The sequence below is a fragment of the Lampetra planeri genome, chromosome 5, assembly GCF_965212315.1.
Source record: "Lampetra planeri chromosome 5, kcLamPlan1.2.h2, whole genome shotgun sequence".
NCBI lineage: Eukaryota > Metazoa > Chordata > Hyperoartia > Petromyzontiformes > Petromyzontidae > Lampetra > Lampetra planeri.
The window spans coordinates 6881226-6901742 of record NC_136111.1 but is presented as its reverse complement, the minus strand read 5'-3'; the positions used below and the strand labels follow the sequence as shown (position 1 = coordinate 6901742).

Sequence of the window (20517 nt, the reverse complement as noted above, 5' to 3'; positions counted from 1 at the left end):
CCCCTGATCTAAGGGAACGCGACTTTTCAGCTCGCCACTTCATTCCCTTCCCGAGTTGCCTAAATCGACCTTGCGTATAAGTGGGTTCAGGTTGAATTCCCTTCAGTGAAAAACATCCGATTTCGTTAAATTGATTTTTCGGATTTTTTTTATTTCCAGTTAAATTTATTTGTTTCAGATCTTTTCTTTCTTGCAAGCATCAATTTTTTTCAGGGTTTTTCAGTGAAATACAAGGGATTATGAAATTATTCCAAGGCAAGAATCCAAGTCCCGGGCGAAGCCGGGTAGTAAAGCTAGTATACAGTATAAAAAATGATGTAGCAAACATTGGCACACAACCCACCAGAAAAAAGTTAATGTACATCATCTTTCTTGTATAAAGGGCAAATTGTTTGTTGCTGGCTGCTTTACATTATGGGCCTCTGAGCCTGTGCTCAGCTGCCTTGATAAAAAAAAACGAATTAAACAAAACACTTTGAACCTGTATTCATCAACGGAGTTGTTAATTATGCAGTGGCAATGGCGTCCCAATGTCTTCACAGCTTTCGCGAGAACGCAAATCCACAGGCACTGCAAGGCCGCGACACTGCAGTGACTGTCAGGGGAAGTGTGGCCACATGGGGCTCGGTGATATCTTCCGAAACCTTGCCAGGGATCCCGCTTGCCACCAGGTAGAGGCAGTCAAACCCAGTGCACGGAGTGATGGTGGCGAGACTTTTCCCATTTCCTTTGTGAAGCTGTGCCCCAGATTGCTCAAGCAATTGAGGAATTGAAACTTTTACCATGACCGCAACCGCGGGCCTCAATTCTGCATTGGTAAAGACGCATGGGATCAAGTTGCAAAAGGATTTGCACAGCAAATTGGAGCACATTGAAAATGCATTAGAATGGCACTTATTTAATCCATATAATTTGGGTTATATCGTCAGCTACATATTTCACAGCTCTATACCTACAACCTATTGTATTAAAGGGTTATAAATGCATAATGTTCAGAGCCAAACGGAAGTTTTATACGTCAGAAAATGCGAGATCAGCTAATTGCAATAACCCTTTCACGGTGAAATAGCTGAAGTGCAGAGTTGTGTTTTTATAACAGAATTCGTTTTTGCATGCTTTACACCCATCGTCTACCTTGCAATATGGACATTTGCAGTGGGCTCTTAACAGTAAACACTGGGGTGCAGTGGTGCACACAATCCAGGAGCTATGGAGGATTGGTGATCATGCAGTTTTGCAAATCTCCCCAACCTGCTGCGAGGTGGCACAGAAATGGCAATACAGCAACAGGATTCAAATGCACGAATCTGCATTATCCTCATATGCATAGATTTTCTGGGTTCAGTACTCGGTTTCCTTCTGCATGCCAAACACTGGTGAAAGGAATTGGTCAAACATTGAAATGTTGCAGGACCCTCAAGTGTTTTTGGACGTTCTTGTTTAAAGGGCATCTGCAAACCAAGTTAGTGATTTTATTGCTCAAAATGAGCAGAGGCAGTACTCATCCCCCGTTTAAAACCCAAAGCCAGTGGTGAAAACTCCAGAGGATAACCACTGTTGACCAACGTTAGATGGGGGCAAATCAACCCCCACCTCAGGATTCGAACTTGCAACCTCATGGCAAGCCGCTCATTCTTACAGCCGAGCCACCTGGCAGGTTAAATTGCAATTGACTGATGGAAATGGAATTCAACTTTACAAAAATGGGACTAGCATGTAAACCAAATTGCACTAAAAACAAATTTTATTACAACATAACTTCAAACTTTACAAACAGGTATTCACAAGCAAAAATCGTGCCGAAGCGATGTGCAGCGCTGCGGGGAGAAAGAGGCAGGAACTGGCATGGGGCTGCCAGGTCAAGAGTTGATGAACATGGCAAGGCACAGCCACGGGGGTCTGCAGTGGCCGCCAGGATTTAATTGTGGGGCTGTTCCAGCCAAAAGCATATTCGGCACTTGTGCCAAGCTATGGTTACTGAATATACACTTCTACTGAATTGCAAAATCGAGATGTTAGGCCATCACTTTGGAGATGGTGGGTTGCTGGGATTGCAATGCATGCGATTACAAAACTTGAAATGTGGAAGCCCTATTCAGAATGCGGCACATGCTCGCGCATATACATATGCGATATCAAATCAGTGGGTGAAGAGGGCAAACATAGGCACACAATCGCGGCACTCCGTGGGTAATGGTTGCAGCTTCATTGCGAAAATGCTTGAACAAAAATGTTTTTGGCTTGCAATGGCTTCTGAGACCCCAAACCCGAACAAGCAATTCCCCGATGAACAGAGGTTCACAGTACAATGTCGAGCCACGCCGTTTGTTGACAAAGTATACAAGTCACACTGCACACCACGATCGCTAAGCTAATTTTGTTTGTCGAGTTTAATGACAGTTAAAGCAGCAGAGGGCCAACCTAAGAGATATGCATTGGCAATTTGAAAATTTATACATTTAAGTTTAGATGGCATTCTTTCAAAGAACTTAGACCATATTATTGCTGAACCCTTCATGTTTTTTTGCAGATGAAAAAGATAGTTGACATTTTATTCAACTTCAGAACTTTTTTTTTACAATTTCTTAGTGTTAGGTATTTCAACTTCATTTTTTTAAGTGTTACAGCAACAATGAACACTTTGTAAAAACACACGTGCAATATGGAAGCAGATTATGACATTGATTTGGGGGGGGGGGGGCATCGCATGTTATCTCTTGAGATTTTAACAAAAACTTGACCTAACAAACGAATGAGAAAGTCACCGTCGTATTAAGGCAGTTCAAGGTTTCATAGTAAGGAATTGTCCAACCTGGCAGTAGCACATTGTATGGAGGGTATATTATTTTACTGCATATAAATGTTACTAATGCCACACTTCTAGTGCTGCAATTGGGAATAACCCTCAGACATTCAGTCTGTACATGGAGGATGCTGCAGATCATAGAGTTGCAAACACACATCCAGTTGTAGATTGCATACAAAAATGGAGTGAAGATTCCTTGTTTACTCGGATTTAGACAAATTAATGGAAAGTTTACTACCAACCGTTATATGCCACCAATTACAGATCCCCACTTGCTAGCTTAGAAACTGGAATCCATCTAACATTTTGGTACAATATGCTACAATTTTTATTTATTTTCAAACGAAACTCTTAAAAACACCGTCAATAGCTGTACACATTTATATTTAGCTTCACTTTCAGTTTTAGAGTTTCACCTTTGAACAGATTTAGCTTGCGCGGGTGCGAGCGTTCCAAACTTTTAGACAAATTCGCTGAAGTCGTCCATGGTTGAGATGAGTCTCATGCGCTGGGCTGCGTCGGCAGCGATGTTCACGACCGTCTGCGACGTCCTCATTTGGCGGCTCTGGATCTCCTCCAGCACCTGCCAAGTGCAGCAAGAGCAGACGGATGAATCTCACAACTGCTGCCACCTCCCGACTTGAATGCACCACTCAGATTAGAAGCTCGGCCCTACTTGCAAGTGATTCTGAAGGCCAAGTAACACTTGGGCAATCTCAGCAGCAATTGTTACTGGCACCTCATTTATTACTTTGAGCAACTATGGCAACTTTGTAAAGAAGCAGCAAAAATCTACGAACTCGCTTTCTGCAGTTTTGGCTATCCACGAATCGCATCTGGAACTCTACATGACTGCATCGAGAGAAAGTTAAGAGATAAAGTGATAACAAGAGCATGTGATGCTAGAAATGCGGGAGAATGTGATGCGAGCGATGGAACTTCTCAGATGGTAATTAATTGAAAATATACGTTTTCGTAGGCCAATAACCATTATCCGCGAAATTTTCTATTCACGAGCACCTCCGGAACGTCGTCCCTCGCGAATAACGAGGGAATACTGTTGCGGTTCCTAAGATGGGAAGAAGCAATTTGGGCTGTGCCCAATGCACATTGCTCACTGTCGCCAGTGCAAGTCTCACATACGCTTAACGGATGCAGTGTGCTTGGGTGACGAGGTCCCACCTTAGCCCTGCCATGTGGTTTGTTTAGCATTCAAGCCATAAAATCTCTGTAGAGTGCGGATCTGTGGTGTCGGCTCGTAAAGCACAACACATGAATATTCAGGTGTGATGATGGGTGTGCATGGGTTGGCTACGTACAGTGTGAAAGAAGTTTAACGTGCGTACATTCAGAGGGATAACGCTCAAAAAGTACAATGCTGATAAGTGTGCACAAAAGCGTGAAGGAGGTGCATTAGTTGCAAAAAGGACGCCATGGAACAAGGAAGTTAATAAAGAAAACATTGCCAATGAGAGCAAGGGCAGGACACTGCTAGATGTGCCGATGGCTGATCGACGACACTGGTGACAGAATGGCAGCCATAGGAGAGGAGGTGGCAGAGGACACCTACCCTAGAGATGGAGCAATGAAATCAATTCACGTACAGGAGTGAAACATGAAAACATCGCTGGGTTAATGGGTGGCAAAGGCATGGGGAGGCCTTCATCCAGTAGTAGATAGATGATGCCCGATGGATGATAATGATGTGCGATGCAGTGAACATAACGATCCCGCCACATACCCGCTCCCGGATCCGTTTCATCTGCCTCAGCCGTGCCAGCCACTTGGATGCGTAGGTTTCACGGGGGTTCGCCTTGTACTGATGAGCAAGTGATGCCATCTAACAAACGATAGCACAGCGAGGCAAAGTGTTTGTGCAGTCGCAGCAGACAAGCCATGCACGGCCGTGTGCACAATCTCTTCCGCGGGGCAGTAGATACCGCGATAGCTGGCGCAGTGCGCCCTGTGTGCTGATGCGAGCGCAGTGCCAAAATACACGACTTCAATCATCCAGGACACTAAGTGCCGCTGCTCAATTAATGGATGTTAGCAAAGAAAGAAATGAACCTAGTACACTACTCCGCACAAGCATGCGTTTAAAACATTTTTTTAGCCAGCACTGAAGTTTTGGGTAATTAAATGATACAGACGAATGGCATTTACGCGATGATGGGTTTTCCCAGTAAAAGTGAAAAGGTAAAGAAACTTTGCCAAAACCATTAGAGGGAGATTTAATTAGGTGGGCACTTACATTGGCATGCAAAGCCATCTGCCGAGCCAAGAGAGGAAGGTTCTTGTCCGAGACTATCTTTGCCATGGTCGTATCAATCAGCCCTTCAAGATCTGTAGAGGAGAAAGAGAGGTGGCTGAAACAATTGCAAGGTTACATTTAAATTCCCGTGTGTGCCTGTGGTGACAGTGTTTTCCATGTCCCCGATAAAAAATGTTTGAAAATCCTCACGACAAATGCAAGGTTATTTGGTGGGCAGGAGAGAGGGCGCAGTGCAGAAAAAGCCATCGTCAGAACAGTACTTGACGAATACAAACACGCACGAGATACCTTTCCTGGCCTGTACAGTCACCAGGCTGCATTCGTAGTCCAGGGGTTTGATTACGACCTCCACAAAATTAAACTGGCCCTGTAAACAAAAAAAAACGATTACAATACACCAGACTCTTTTTCACATTGATCTTTGCCAATCTGTAAATTAAGCTGCCTTAGTTATTAGGCAATGAAAAATTTGAGACAAATGCAGATTTACAATTTTTTTTATCGTCACTACAGCTTTGGGGATGTTAACTGGATGCGAGACGTACGACGATTCGTATTGCAAAGGACACACGGACAAACCAAGAGTCCCAAATAACTGCTCTATTTATTCTTGTTTATTAGCATGGTACGTAAATGCCAACCTGCACAGGCGTTAATCCTGTCCACATGTCCGCAAAAACATATTGGAAATGTAAGATGCAAGCCGATTACGTAAGTTTTAGTTTTTATACGCCGGGCTGAGTGGTGCACGCCTGTAAACCTAGCACACTTTGGATGCTGGGTTGGTGGCATGGCCCAGCGGTAAAGCAGTTGCCGCCTGTTTGCAGAGATTTGGAAATTCAAAATCAGCGGCCACCCTGGTTAACACCGAGGGAGTATTAAGCATAAAATACGAACCGTCTGCTTTGCAGTGGATTTTAAAGATCCCATGAAGCTATTTGGAAAATTAGTCGGTGTGTGCTGATATCATGGTCCAAATTTAATCAATTGCCCCCTACTGGCAGAATTATGCAGACTCGTGGGCCTGTGCTGCATTCATTTTGTGCTGCGCAGGGACAGCTGCCATCACGGGTGGTGCCACTTTGGCGAGACCACCGCAGGGTGACTCGAGATGTACTACATGGGAGGTGGAGGATATCAAGTGATAAAAATTTTAGCTAAAACATCATAGGACTCCCAAACCCATTGGACTGAGAGGTAGCCAGAAGATGGCAGTACAGCAGAAAGGTTCCTGAACCATAATTTGCAGAACTTAAGAATGTCATCCTCTCATATGTGTGGTGGTTCTGTTGTATCCAGTTTCCTCCCAAATGTAAATTAATTAAAAAAGGAAGTTCCCACACGCAAACTCCGGTCGTCTTCGCAGCGGATTTTGGCTAACCATCGAACAAAGATGGTCACTGCATCGCGCGCCTTCAGATGCGCTTCTGCGGCCGTCTGGAACGCTTCTTTTCGATATTAGGAAGCCACTGGAGCTACGCACTTTTAATTCTAGATTGAAAACTAATTTCTTTAGAACCGATTTGTGTTTATTGTCATTTCCCCCCACACCTCCGATTACCAGTTGTCTACGTATGGTGCAAAACAAGTTCAACATGCATCCAAATTTAACAGGACCCTCCTAAAAAAATGAGGGTCTTGGAACTCAGTGAGGCTTTCTACCAAATGACAAAACTTTTTTGCCCAAAAAATTAAACTCTGCTCTGCCACAAAATCAGGCGGCGGATGTATGGTGGTCGATGTCCGAATGATCTGGTGACCGTGTGCGTTTATGCACCCTGATGACCCCCATGCGGTAGTCCTCCTGCGAGTCGTTGTACACTATCATGACGAAGTCGTTTCCAACGTGTCGCTTCTTGTTGCAGCACACAGGATCCCTCTCCATGTTGGGCATCAGCGTGGCGACGTGGAATATGGCTGCAGGGGCATCGGGGGGGGGTGGAGGGGGGGGCGGGAAGACGTTTCATGCTGAACGAGAGCACGTCAAGTCTCATTTCAGAAGCAGCGAACAGGAACACGAAAAATAACGTGTACGCCATTAATGGCTGCAACCATTTTTGAACTAAGATGTCCCCTGTATAGCCTACATAGACTGTTAGGGCAAGTGCTGTTAGTGAGCACCAGGGGGGGGTGTTGTAGCCAGAATAATGCTCTGCCGCCTTCGTCTTCCCATTGCTGATGTTTACACGCCACACCAGGTGCTCATTTACTGCCGAGTCGATATTAAGGGATGCACAGGACTGGTTTAGATATGGCTGGCAATTGAATGCAGGTCACATGGGTTCATAGGGTAGAGTCAACAGCCAGGATTTGTAAAACCGCACTCATCGAGTGTCACTGTCGCATGATGCAAGCAGACCCACTCTGCATGACGTCGTCGTGCCAGCAGTAAGCAAAGTCCCCGTCCTCCCCCTTGGTGTCCAGGCCGCCCAGGTAGATTTGGTCCGGGTCGCAGTCCCGCAAGCTGATGAGGCGGCCCAGGCCCTGCACGAAGCTGACGTAGCGTGGGGAGCCGTGTTCGTTCATCAGCATGGCCGCCTGGTTCTTCACCTGTCCGCCAAACAACACACAAACGCATTACGGGGGACGGAGCGCATTTTCAATACCTTTCCTGAATGGCTATGGCCCCTGGGAGGATGCCCTGAGGACTATTTGGTGCTTTCCCGGCTGCCCCTGGGGCTCGTTCTCTTTGGAGCAGGGCCTTCTGTTGCTTGGTCCCAGCTTGTGCCATGGTACTGCCCTTTTCTCCTCTCTAAACCAACCCACCCCTTCTGCAATAATGTAAGGTTGCTTCTTTCCTTCATTGAATAAAGCTTCTTGAGATATGATTGCAATTAGATGCTATACGAAATCTAAATAGTTGTTTTTCATGCCCGTATGACTGTGCAGTCTTCCTGAATAAGTCAACAACGAGCAGGTTGCTCGGCTACCCTTAAACATTTTCTTTAGCCATCATCATTTGCACAGGTTCTCATTCAACGCTCTTCCTGCCACACGCAACACTCATTAAAGCAACAATCGCCTACAACCTTATTGCTATCGTCCTTGTTTGTTGACACACTTCCCACTCACTTTTAGAGCTTCACAATAAAAATTGTGGTGGATGGTTGTGTGGAGGAGGGGGAGGGAGAGCCCCCCATCTACAAGTACTTATAAAATTAATCTTAGATACAAAATGTATGACCAAATCACTCGCCACCAATGTTAGCCGTGGATCAGGAATCGAACTCAAGGGCACAGGAATCCGAGTACAGTGTGCTAAACACTACAATTATTCTTAAACAATGTGTGTTATGCCTCACATAAGACTGCAGTGCATCATTATTCTTACACAGCACCACTAATTGCAATACTGCACTTTTTACTTCTCAATTAAAACAGACTATTATTGGAAATGCAAAGTTTATAAGGTGGAATCAGAACCTTCTATATTGGTGAGATTAATGCTCGACATTTAAAGTTTGGAGTCTTTTATCACTGCCAGAGTGTCAGGTTTATGTCAGATAACCCAGTTACATCGATATGAGACATTTATATTCTGCACTTAAACCATCATCAGCCTTGTTCTATTTACTGCTGGATGAAGGCCTCAAAATCCGTCGACATCTCTCATGGTCCAGCGACACAACAATCCACCCTAGCATATGCATGAGCAGATTTGATCACTCCATCTCTGCGGGAGATGTACTCTCGGGCATGTTTTCTCCCATAAAAAAACTTTTACCAGCCATTTAAATTGCCTCCGAGGGTTCACACTTCTACCCATCATTCTTACTGTTAAAAATACCCTATCTTCAAACTTAAAATGGGCAAGTTACCGAGAATTTTAATAACATCTAGATTCACATTTATGTGATTTGTACAACCAACATGTAATTGTAATGGCAGCAGTGATTTGCAATGACCGCATTCTTCTGTGCGAGATAGTAAACCTCACCTGCCCCTCGCCTACGTAAATCACGCCAATCTTGTGCGTGTCGTACGGAGGGATTCTGTCCATCATCTTGATTGATCGCTCGACCGCCTAAGCCAGGCAGACAACATACGCGCAAGCTGAGTGCACAGCGCAGCCCTGCGTGCAGCATGCAAACCAGGACTGCAGAGTTCATTTAAGGCCACAGGACAGTGCAAAACAAGTTTATTGCATTTTACTTATCGACTCAGAAAAATCATCATCTGGCCAGGTAGTGCTGCTGGTCAAGAGCGAGACAAGCAATTGACCGATTGCAAGTTCATATCTGGGTCAGCAGTAAACCGAGCCCACCCCCCACCACAGCATCAATAAAATGAGTACCACTCTGCACAAGTCAGAAGTGATAATTTTGTGGAGAGACCGGCTCCTGGTTCTAGGAACGTAAATTGTCCACCACTCACCAAGGGGCTGCAGACGCTGACGAGTACTACTGAAAAGCTTGTCCGAATAGGCTTTGTAATGTTTCAGACCTGCCCGCGAATGAAGTACATTCTTTGAATAATCAAAAGCCAGTGTAGTACGTCAATTCTTCAAGTGGGTGCTCGGTCAAAAGACGTTTTTTTGTGCCAATGAACAACGACAACGCAATTCTGACCTGAGTCTTGGGACAAAGGATGGGGCGACTGGCCTCGGTTCCAAAGAGAGGAGAGTAGTAGAATTGCAAAAACACGAAGCTGAAAAAAAACACAGACACAAGCTCTGTACTCAACACTCCTCACCCTTGACGTTGAGCAGTCCAACAAGGAACTAACACAATCAGCGTTGCTTCCGTGATTTCGCAGGTTGGAGGATAAGCCGTTTAAAATTGTTGAATTAAAATAATTTACACGAATTCACGTGTTGCTTCCCACAATGGAACAATTCAGTTGATCCGATCCCAGATTAGATAAACCACACACACACACCATTTTTGTACGAATTTCCACCTTTTTTTCCCTCAAATATGATTCTTTCCCAACTCATCATTTTTCACGCGTTCCCTCGTCTGTATGGTCGTCACGCTCCGCGAGCTTCCTAAAATCCGCATAAGATGCACAAATCAGAAATATCCCATTGTTTCAAGCACGATTCGATGTGCATTTCGCAAGCACAAGAGTCGCGTTCAAACTGATAAATCGACGACTGGTTACCTCCCAACAGTTTACCAACAAGGATCACGGTGCTGTTGATATTTCCGAGGCTCAACCACTGAGAATTCCCACCACAAATTCGCAGGAGGCTTTTTTACTGGACACAGAGCTTGGCCAATGAGCTTCCCTCGGCCATTCTGGGGTCCCGTTCCATGCTTTTTAACGGCCAATTTGAGTGCATCGATTGCACAAGTGTGGACCCATGTTTAGTCTTAAACTGCCTCACCCCTGAAGGCAGGGTGCGCGTAGGACCGTTTAACGCAGCGATTTCCCGTCGTTGTTGGCTCAAAACGGATGCCAGCGACTCAATTATTTGCTTAAATCGTTGGACTTTGATTTAATTTGTTTTGATTGCGTCACTTTGATGACCCAGGTGACTTTTTACAAAATAAGAATATTCTGCTATTGGAGTTCCCACCTGGTTAAAATAAAAGAAACTTGAAATTGAAAAAATTAGGAGAATTAAACCTAACGCTGGGCCAGCCTAGCTGATTTTTTAATTATCAATACATTCCTGGTGTACTCCATAATACTCCACAACAGTGCATAATGAGATTTTACACATGCCAGTGCACAGTAAAATGTGCTGTACTGGCCAGGTTTATTGGCACAGTACAGCAAGTAGGTTGTTGGCTTAACCATGTGCTGCTTGTTGCTCACATGAGATGATTTTGTCACATCATGAGATTCCTCCCACGTGTAAAAATCTAACAATGGAGAAAGTAGCAGGGTTTGTCAACCAAGACCCTGCTAAAAAGGAGTAGAGACTCGATTCAGGTATTCCTGAGTAGCTAAAATAACCATTATTATTAGTGTAAGGTTACATTGAAAGCAAACTAAAAATGTACCATTAGGTGTAAGAATTCACCTCCACCCCTAGAAAATGTAATAAAGTGTTGCAATGCAGGGTGGAGATTAAATTGGAGGATTATTTTTTGTAAAAATGTGGCGAATATAGCAGCCACTAATGGTGGCAGAAGTGACATGAATTTATAGACATGTGATATACATAAATTGAAAAAAGAGGGTTCTTAAAACATTCAATTTAAAAAAAACATTTTGGAGCTCAAGTATCAATATTAAGGAGTTGATGCATCATTACAGCTCCTGCATTTACTTTGAAATAACCCACAGCCGAGTGCTCAAGCCTTTGGACAACCGGGGTTAGAGTCAATTTAGATTCGAGGTCGGATCGCGATTACAATGATTTCACTAACTCGGGCGGCCGTGTTTCACATTAAACAGATTACCCTTCCACAAAAGGCACCGAAAGACGCCGCAATGCAGCGTTGTGTGTAAAGCAGGGCGATAACACAGCACGGGGCAAAGATAGTAATTCCTGGGCCCTGGGGATTAAATTACATTTCACGCCGCTACAATAGGCTTTGACAGAGATAGTTCGTTAACTTGGGAAACGCAATACAATGGGGCAGTGGCCTCGATCTTCAATGCATTCCTCGTGGCTCCACACTGCAGCTAATTCCTTTCGAATAAATTGAACATCACGACCTTGACAAGTGCAGTAATAACCTTGCAATATCACACGAAGAATTAGACAAATGACATCTTCCTTTCCCTGGGAAGACTGCCAAGGAGCCAAGGCCTTTTCAGGATGGTTGGCCAATTCCTTAGTGTATTTTGTAATAAGATAAAATCGAAAGGATTCATTTTAAATCACATCATTCATGCACACTGCATCTCATAATCGATGATGAACCACAGAAAAGCTGGAAGGTTGCCAGGCGGTGAGAGCTAGCGTAAAAATGCTCTGCAATTTAGTATACAGTAAATGTGTTTTCAGACAATTATTTGGCGTTTATACGCGTGGGGGGGGGGGGGAACCAGAGCACACGAACAAAACCCACACGTGCCAGGGGGCAACAACACATCCTATACAAAAGGACCAGACGATATATCAGTCCACACTTTGCTGTATGGCATTCCGCTGGCAAGACAGGGTATTTGCACCTCAATGCTCATGGAAAGGGAGTCTCAACATTGTCAATTGTGCGATCCACCAACCCTCGCCTCCAGTGTTGGATTACATGCGATGTGCATAGCCACCACCGTACCGTGGTGTATGGGAAGATATTGCAGTGTCTCATGAAAATACATAAAATATGAAAGGTGGCGGAAAACCACAATATCTCAAAGGATCGGTCAACAACCTATTTGCTGTAGAGTCATCCCCTGGCCAAGTTGTGACCCAAGTAGATTTGAGAATCTCACGCATGATCGATGCCAAGGGCTGGCCAATTCACATGCTTCATAGCCTAGAATCGTATTTGCACCCTCCTGCTGTTCAGGCAAGAGGAGAGCACCTATGGAGCTTGTCTGGCCTAGTGAAATCACCATTAAAGTGAATGGACAATGTCGATGTAATACATTTCCAATGGCGATTCTGGGTTGATATCGCCAAGCTTGTATCACCACGATACCGACCGGCTGCTTATCACAGCTCGTACAACGAGAACTCCTGCCTGCCGGCGCTGGGCACGGCACCCCGTACGCGCCGCGCCATCCCTCACCTGGGGCTGATGCCAGCAGTCATCTTCTCCGCGGCGCTCTTGTTGAGCTTGTTGAGCTTGAACTCTGACCTCTTGCGGCGCCAGTACGACGCGCTCTCCGAGATCGTGTGGCCACGCGGGCGGTGCTGGCAGGAGGATGAGGGCGACGTCGCCAATGCCGGCTCTGTGTCCGCAGCTGCCGCCGCTACTCCTCCTGCCGCCGCCGCCACTGCCGCCGTTGCCGTCGCAGGTGCAGGCGGGCTCAGAGTCGCGCCACGATTGGCCTCATCCTGGCTGCCCCGAGCCCCTGCTGTGTCGGCCACTGGGCTCGAAGACTCGAATAAGGGAGCAGATGAGAGTTCGACGGCGCAAACCTGCAGCTCCCACTCGCGGTCGTGGAGTGTGGAGAGCTCAGGTGAGGAGCTTGACTTATTCAGAACCTGCAGGGCAGGAGTGGTTGACACAGCGTTGGGACGATTAAATCGATTAAGCAACTAGAAGTTGTACAAATCTAATTCAAATTTTCCAATCAAGAGAATGAGCGAGTGACCTTTAACACAGCGAACAATCCTGACGGGCCCAAAAAATGTGCGTGACACTGCGGTGACAGTGGTGGACAAGCACAAATAACAAAAACTCACATTTGTCAATAACACTGCCAAAGAAGACAATTATATATCCAATAGACAACGTTGCAGGCCTTGGCCCTTCTCTGTTATGAGGGCCGTTGCCTGAAACGTCTCCTACCATATAAAATGTTTCCTCTTTAAGGGCATCATTGACGAATTCACCAATGGAGACAGAGAACACATGGGTGAGTGAACCTCAAGCGAGTGCTACCTTCTTCCTCTCACCTGCAGGTGCTGCTGCTCCTCCTCGCTGTCGTGCGACCGCCCTGGGGCTGCGCTCGAGCGGTCGATGGGAACGCCCGCGGTCGTGGGCAAGCTCTCCTCCCCCTGACTCGACGATGACGATGACTAAAGCAGGGTTGGGGGTGGGGGGTTCACACACACCCAGGAGGTGTCGGGCAGCTCCACGGAAAGACCGCAGCTGTGCGGTCAAGAGCCAGAGGGTGCCAGTGACACCCATTGGTGGCATGCTATATGCAAGCCTGGCTGAGAGCTCAGTCTTTGTCAGCATATTCCATCACCGCACCACCACCCCCCCCTCCCATTTATTCAGGGCCGCAATTTGATCCAGGAACCGATTATTATTAAATCACTGCACTTTGACGGTCTCATTTGTTCTCTGCCAGGGCACGCAAGTTTCCAGATGCCCTGCCACAGACAAAGGTTTAGTCACATAGCAGTCAAACCGACGCATTTTTTTATGCAGGCACATTTTTATTCTCAGCTAACTTAAAGCAAAACAATTTTCAAAGGGAAAACTCCAGTTTTTTTTCCTCTGGTTTGTCTATCAAATGTTATGAATGTGTTCTAATAATAAAAAGTTTTTCAATAGGGCAAGTCCCTAAGAGTAATACATTACAGGGTCGCTTATTTTGGATCGGCTTTACGAGATGCATCGTGCCCAACTATTATGGACGTACAGCGCCAATGTGTTACACGTACTCAGCCTTAGATGGAAAGCGATGAGGGAAAAAAATGCTTTCAAAACTTTAGCGGCCACTCCCAAAGGCTCCAGCCAATGTTGGCCACGTTGCCCCCCCCCCAACTCACCCTGCTCACGAGCATCCTTTGTTGTCCTTCATTGCCGTCACCGTGGATCGAGAGGGAGGGCAGGGGCTCGGAGCGCAGAAACTTGCTCTCCACCTCCGACGTCGGCATGAAGTCGTGGAAGTCGTCAAAGCTTTCGATGGCATGAGAGGGCGACGAGGAGGCCTTGCTCCCAGATGCAATTAGTTCCTCCATCACCACAGACTCTGGCCGAGGGGGGGGGGGGGGGCGGGGAGCATTCCATGTAATTCACAGGGTGTCCATGAAGATGTCGTAATTCACATAATTGGGATCAAAAGAATTGGATTCATTTGAAATAAAATTGGACCGTTTTTTTAGATGTTCAACTTCTCATTTAACAAAATGTTTCTCTAACGGCCGCTACTGTCATCACGAACTGTAATGTACACCATTTTTCCACATTTGTGTGACGATTATAACTGCAAATAGATGGGATTTGCAACACAGCTTATTTTGACTTCAAAACGCATTAAACCACATCCCCAAGCCATTGAGTTGACAGAATATAAAAGAAGCATATTTTCATCCTTTTCGCAATTAACGCGCTCGGAAGCATGTCCACATTTGTATCTGTCTTGTTGATTTTCCAAATAGATTTTGAAATAGACTTCAATTATTCAATGAGCAAGTAAACAGGGAGAAACAGCCACGATCATCGTTCAAACTCCTTTCTCATATCCCAATCATGACGTGAACGAAGGTATGGAAAAAGAGCGAGGCAGTGAAAACATCGCTCAATCGAAACTAATAATCGTGGACATAAAATAACCGTATAGGGAAGCAACGTGAACAATAAAAAAAAAACTTTAAGCATTTGCCAGAATTGTGATTAGTCAAGACCAAGATCCATTGATATAATTCTACACTGACCATTGCTCACGTCTTTCTCTTGACCTCCCACATTTTGGTATCATCTCACACAACCACTAAAAGTCAGCTTTTAATTTCCCCTTGCCACAGTTTGTATGTCCTTCACGGACCACTAAGACAAGTCTCATCATAACGAACTTCTGCGTTTACATGTTTCCCATTGGTGATAGACCTAAAAAAAAAAAAACCTGTCTCGGTAACCTGGTCTCCTTAATCCTCCAATTGTGCCCCCCACCACTTCCTTCCAGATTAAGCTCTTCAATGCTTTTCTGCTATGTTCTCTTATGGACTTTATAGCTGCTTCACGATCCTGAAAAATAATAAAACCAAAGCCATTCATCAATGCAATCTTTGGTGCTTGAAAAGAAACACACGATGCCAAACGGTGTCCCAGCAGTTGCCTTGTCCCCACGCAGGATTCCGAATAATCTATTCCACTAAAAGGAGAACCAAATTCTTCCAAAGATAAACACAACAGCACGCATTAATATACACCTAGTTTATCACGACCCAACCATGTTCCAAAGTATACAGGGCGCCTTTGTCATATGGACAAAGCGTGCCAAAAGCCACGAGTGTCTTGGAAAACATCACAGGGTGGTTTCTTAATGGGGTAGCTATTGAGAGGAGCACAATTTATATAAAGCAAAGTGCCTTGAATAATGAGAAACAACCTCCTATTCCAGCATCAGTGCAGTGCATGCTATCATAAACCAAGTAGAACGAGTCACTTTGCTGTGTGCTGCACCGCCGCATCGAATGTTATGTCACAGTTGCATTCAACCCACCCCTGCCACCTTTTGGCACTATGCCGAAACAATTACTGGCAACGAAAAACCTTTTGCGATCCAAACAGGTGAGCAACTACACTTTAAGGGCAATATAACCGAAGCTGATCAATAAAATTACAAATTTGAGGACGTCAAAGTCTTTCACAAACGTTAAACTTAACCAATTGGTGACACTGAGGCATCTTACAGAATAGAATATGAAAGGACACACGTAAAAAGCAGACATGCAATAAGGTTTCATGCGAGTGACAACACCTTCCACCCAAGTTCTAACCAACAAAACTAACCATTAATTTGTTTCTCACAGCATCCTTGCTTGACAAATGCACACAAGTGAATGTTGCCAAACATGGCAACTACTAATGCAGATTGCGTGGCACACAGAGTTAAAATGAAAAACACACGCTTACATGTTTAGTTTTCAATTCTCCAATTGCAAACAATTCAGTTATTAGAACAGGTATTTTAAAACATATATTCGAAGGAATATAAAGGTTTTTTGTTTCATCACAAAAAAAAACTTCAAATCATCATCTCATAAGCAAACTACGTGTGCTGAAATTCAACACACGGTGATCATCCAGAACCATAAAACGCATCAAACGTTTTAACGGACTATAAATTCACACGAGCAGAGCAATTACGCAGGTTATAGGGAAGCCACACATGAAATCGGTGCCCAATCTTTCAAAGCCCGAGACACCCCCAACTGCGTACGGCAGGGGCTTGCCAAACTTGAAAGCGTGAGTACAACGTTGGGGGCCAGTTGGTCTGACCGTGGAGGGGTGGCAATGTGCCACCGAACAGGTAGAGGGATGCGTGAGTTTGGAACTTGGGCAAATGGACCATATTTGAGGTTGAAATGCGGAGTATTTAGTCGCCGAAATGAAATAGAGAGGGGCCCACCAGCAGCCATGGGCCTCATGCAGGCCTCCTGTGGATCAAGTGCTCATCACTGACTGCATTGTGCATGCATGGCCCAATGTGAATTGTTTAATAAAAAAAACATTGGTCCAGTTGTGTTCTTTAATTATAAACTGTGTGAAGCAAAAATAGAAAGGCCTTTTTTGTTGACATGTTATTCAAACATTGCTTTCTGTAGCAACTTAAAACCAATTAAAATTCAGGAGAGAATATTTCAGTAAATTCTGGGACCGCATGAAATCGATTAAAGGCTTTTACAGATACAACATTTAGGTGACAATCCAATTAAGCTAAAAAACAGTCAAGAGTTTTACAGCTGCAAGCCAATTGTTGCTGTGCTCGTAGCAGATTCAGTTTCAGTATGATTTTACCCAGGAAGGTTAAAATCGAGCTGGATAAAAAAATATGCCTAGCTCAAACTATCCGCATACGTTTTCAATGATGCGACTGCCTGCTCTCGCTCAAAGTATTGCGAGAAACTGTGCAAAGTGGAGCAGAGTCAAAACGCACAACTCCACATTTAAACGAAGGAACCTCTTCACAAATTACGCCATGAAAGAAAAGGTGGAAACGATCCTTATCTCTGCGCCAAGTGTGCTGGCACATGCCTGTCATTCACAGCTTGAAGGTGAGCTTTTGAGGGCACGGGGTCTCTACAAATCCCAAAAAAGTCCTTCCACGTATTCTAGGAAAGTGTCTGGTTGGTTCATTTGAAACAGAGCTGGCACCGCGCAGACATCCTGGGTTCGAATCCACGTTTCACCAACACGTGATTCACATAAGTGTAGCGTAGTTGACAGTTTCACCAATAGGACCAAGGACTGCACAAAGTATTAGAAAAATAGGATTTCTTTCACTTAATTTGGCTTATTCTAGCTCAGAATTCAATAGTTCAGTTTGATTGATGTGCTAAAGGGCCCTGCTGAAGTGGACTGCTAGCTCTGGATGGAAATGTACTCATCTTGTCCCATTGGCACAATTGGGATTAAAATCAGAGGAAAATGGAAAGACAAACTAATTTTATAAATAAATTGGCCAAAACATCTCAATGCAGGGCCATCCAGAAATAACAGGAGACTCACAATCAGCCATTGTGAGACATCTCGTACCCATAGGGCAGAGAAATTGTTAAAACACAGTACGCCACAATTAAAGTGCAAATTGCATTTTTTGCAGTGTTGCACGCTTAAAAACACAATTCACACAAACATGTGACCATTACCAACTTTTATTCATGAATTTTTTTTCTCCTTTCATATTATCGTGTTTCAATTTCCACTTTTAGTTTTTTATCTATGTGATCATGTACAAACTTGTAGCATGGTGTTACTTAAATCCCAATTTTCTTATTGGAACATTTTATTTAATCAAAGCCCTGGCTAGAGTTGTTTATCAGGTGGTAAACTAATACGTGTAATGCATGCCAAATCAAGTGAAGTCGCTAAATGTTACATTTCTTTGTGCAGTCATTGGTGAGAAAGCAACTCACTGGTACTTGAAAATAAATTGTAATTCAGGGTAGCTGAAGCCCAAACAGAAACTAGGATCTCAGTGGTGCCCACTAAATTATGTGACCCTGAAGCTACCCCAGCCCTCTTATTTATCTTACAACATTTAATCTGGAAAAATCTTTAAAAAAAATAAAAGTTCTTATTTTCAGGTGCCCTGCAATGATGCCAAAAGAATACAATTGACCCACAGATACCAACATTATTTTTTAAAATCTCTAATAATTATGGCCCAACCCTCCTGGAACTTTCGTTTTTCAACTAAATTTTTTCACATTTTGGCCAGCAAGTTGAGCAAGCCACTGCCCCCAAATGGTCAATTGCCAAGTCTCAGAGATATTGTGTGCTCAGGGTGACTCCACAAGGAGGAAAGCTGCCAAAAGGAGGGGGGGGGGGAGGACAGTGTAGGCAGACCCTGAGGACTGGGTTGGGGTTAAATGAACGCCAAGTTTGCTGACAAATCAGCTCAGAAATCCACCCAAGCACTGTTGTGCCATCATTGTTCGGCCAAATTCCGTTACGTTTCAGATTTTAGAAACGACGATTTGCACATTTTAAAAAGTAGAATTTTCCAGCGGACGTTCAGCCTCGAGCAAATCTTAAGAGCTGCTGTTTGAGGTATGGAGTACATTTTATAAATCTCAACAAAGCGCTCCTCGAAAACAGTGTGGCCTTTTAACTTAAGAGCAATTACTGGAGGCAATAATGGAAATAAAATAATAAATCACGACGTTTCGGAGGCAACACAAGACTCCGTCATCACAGCTAAAATTACTGCAGTAATTTTTGTTGTGACGGTCCCACCTGATGACGGAAACTTGTGTTGCCTCCGAAACATCGTGATTTATTATTTTATATTCATTATTACTTCTATTAACTTTTAATTTAATTTTTTACCTACGTGACTTTACCGAAAAAACCTGAGAGTATGAATCCTTGCAGTCACGAAAGCTTCAAATCTAGAAGCAATTACTGGAGACTGGTTGATTTGAATTAGAATATTGTAATACTTCAAAATGCTCAAAACAGAATAATTTTATTTAGCTGACAAAGATGTTGGCCCGATGTTTAAGTTAGGACAAGCATTTAAAATACATCTCCAGAAGATTGAGATAATTTATATTTTAATTAGGGATTTTATTAAAAACTGCATTACACCGTCATATTTTAGTTTCTGTATGATAATTAATTGTGATAAAAGGCTCACATTTCCATGACATTTTAAGTATGACGAACATTGTAATCCCACTTTTGCACGGCTTATATAATTACGTGATATTTTAGTATGATAAGCGACAGCATAGAGTAAAATTTCTATTATTTTGATTTCCACGATATATAATAAAAAATGCACAAATAAAAAAAGCAATGAATTCGTTGTCAAAATCTTTTTGAAAGGAAAAACGCAGAGGGAGGTGTTGCAGAACATAATAAATGAAGGCCCCTAACCCAGCCGCCTGCAGCAACTTTAGAACAATTTGTTCTAAACAAGAGTTGGCGAAGAACCAGGCCAGTGTTTGGGTGGACTTTCTGCTGTGCCTGTGGATGACAGCGGCAGCAGTGAAAGCTATACCTGCCCACGAAATGCTTCTGCTTAACTTATTCTTGCAACTGGATTGCCAGGGAGAGCAGTCACCTGACACTGTGGAGCAAATCAAACTCGTTACTGCGCCGCACGCAAGAACAGCAGTTCACACACATCAAGCAACGGACGACAAACATCACCCCTCGTGCTACTCTTGTACCCTGTTGGTAGAATTGCCGGATGTGGTTAATTCTCGATTATCCGTGGGGAGTAGGTTATTTGGATTCCAGTTTAACCGTGCCTGCGAGAAGAAATCTTAATATACAACACAGGTTTGTGCTCCTCACTTCGGGGTCAGTCCTGAAAAATTGTACATTATTCATATTAAACAAACGTAAGAAAAGTCAAAATGTCTCCCTGCTCATAAGAGCCAGGGCATGGTGGGGGGGGGGGGGCTTTGCTAAATTTCCACTGGCAGCCTCAAGTCTGTGGTGGAGATTCCAAATCCTATGGC

At 44.2% G+C, this 20517-nt stretch overlaps 1 protein-coding gene across 3 annotated transcripts in view; it reads right to left on the bottom strand.

Annotated features, from left to right (window-relative positions):
• Positions 1-1726: 1726 nt before the first annotated feature.
• TSC2 (TSC complex subunit 2) overlaps positions 1727-20517 on the bottom strand; it is a 61731-nt gene continuing 42940 nt past the window's right edge. For 2 of the 3 annotated variants that reach the window (XM_078594254.1, XM_078594256.1), the window contains 12 exons: positions 20052-20120; positions 14368-14570; positions 13543-13665; positions 12710-13128; positions 9647-9725; positions 9016-9102; positions 7442-7628; positions 6856-6995; positions 5367-5445; positions 5058-5149; positions 4548-4646; positions 1727-3389 (listed from right to left, as the gene is read on the bottom strand). In XM_078594254.1, coding sequence (XP_078450380.1) covers positions 3267-3389; positions 4548-4646; positions 5058-5149; positions 5367-5445; positions 6856-6995; positions 7442-7628; positions 9016-9102; positions 9647-9725; positions 12710-13128; positions 13543-13665; positions 14368-14570; positions 20052-20120 — 1700 coding nt within the window. In that variant the 3' untranslated portion in view covers positions 1727-3266. The remainder of the gene's footprint in view (positions 3390-4547; positions 4647-5057; positions 5150-5366; positions 5446-6855; positions 6996-7441; positions 7629-9015; positions 9103-9646; positions 9726-12709; positions 13129-13542; positions 13666-14367; positions 14571-20051; positions 20121-20517) is intronic. The other variant, XM_078594255.1, reaches the window with a different exon arrangement.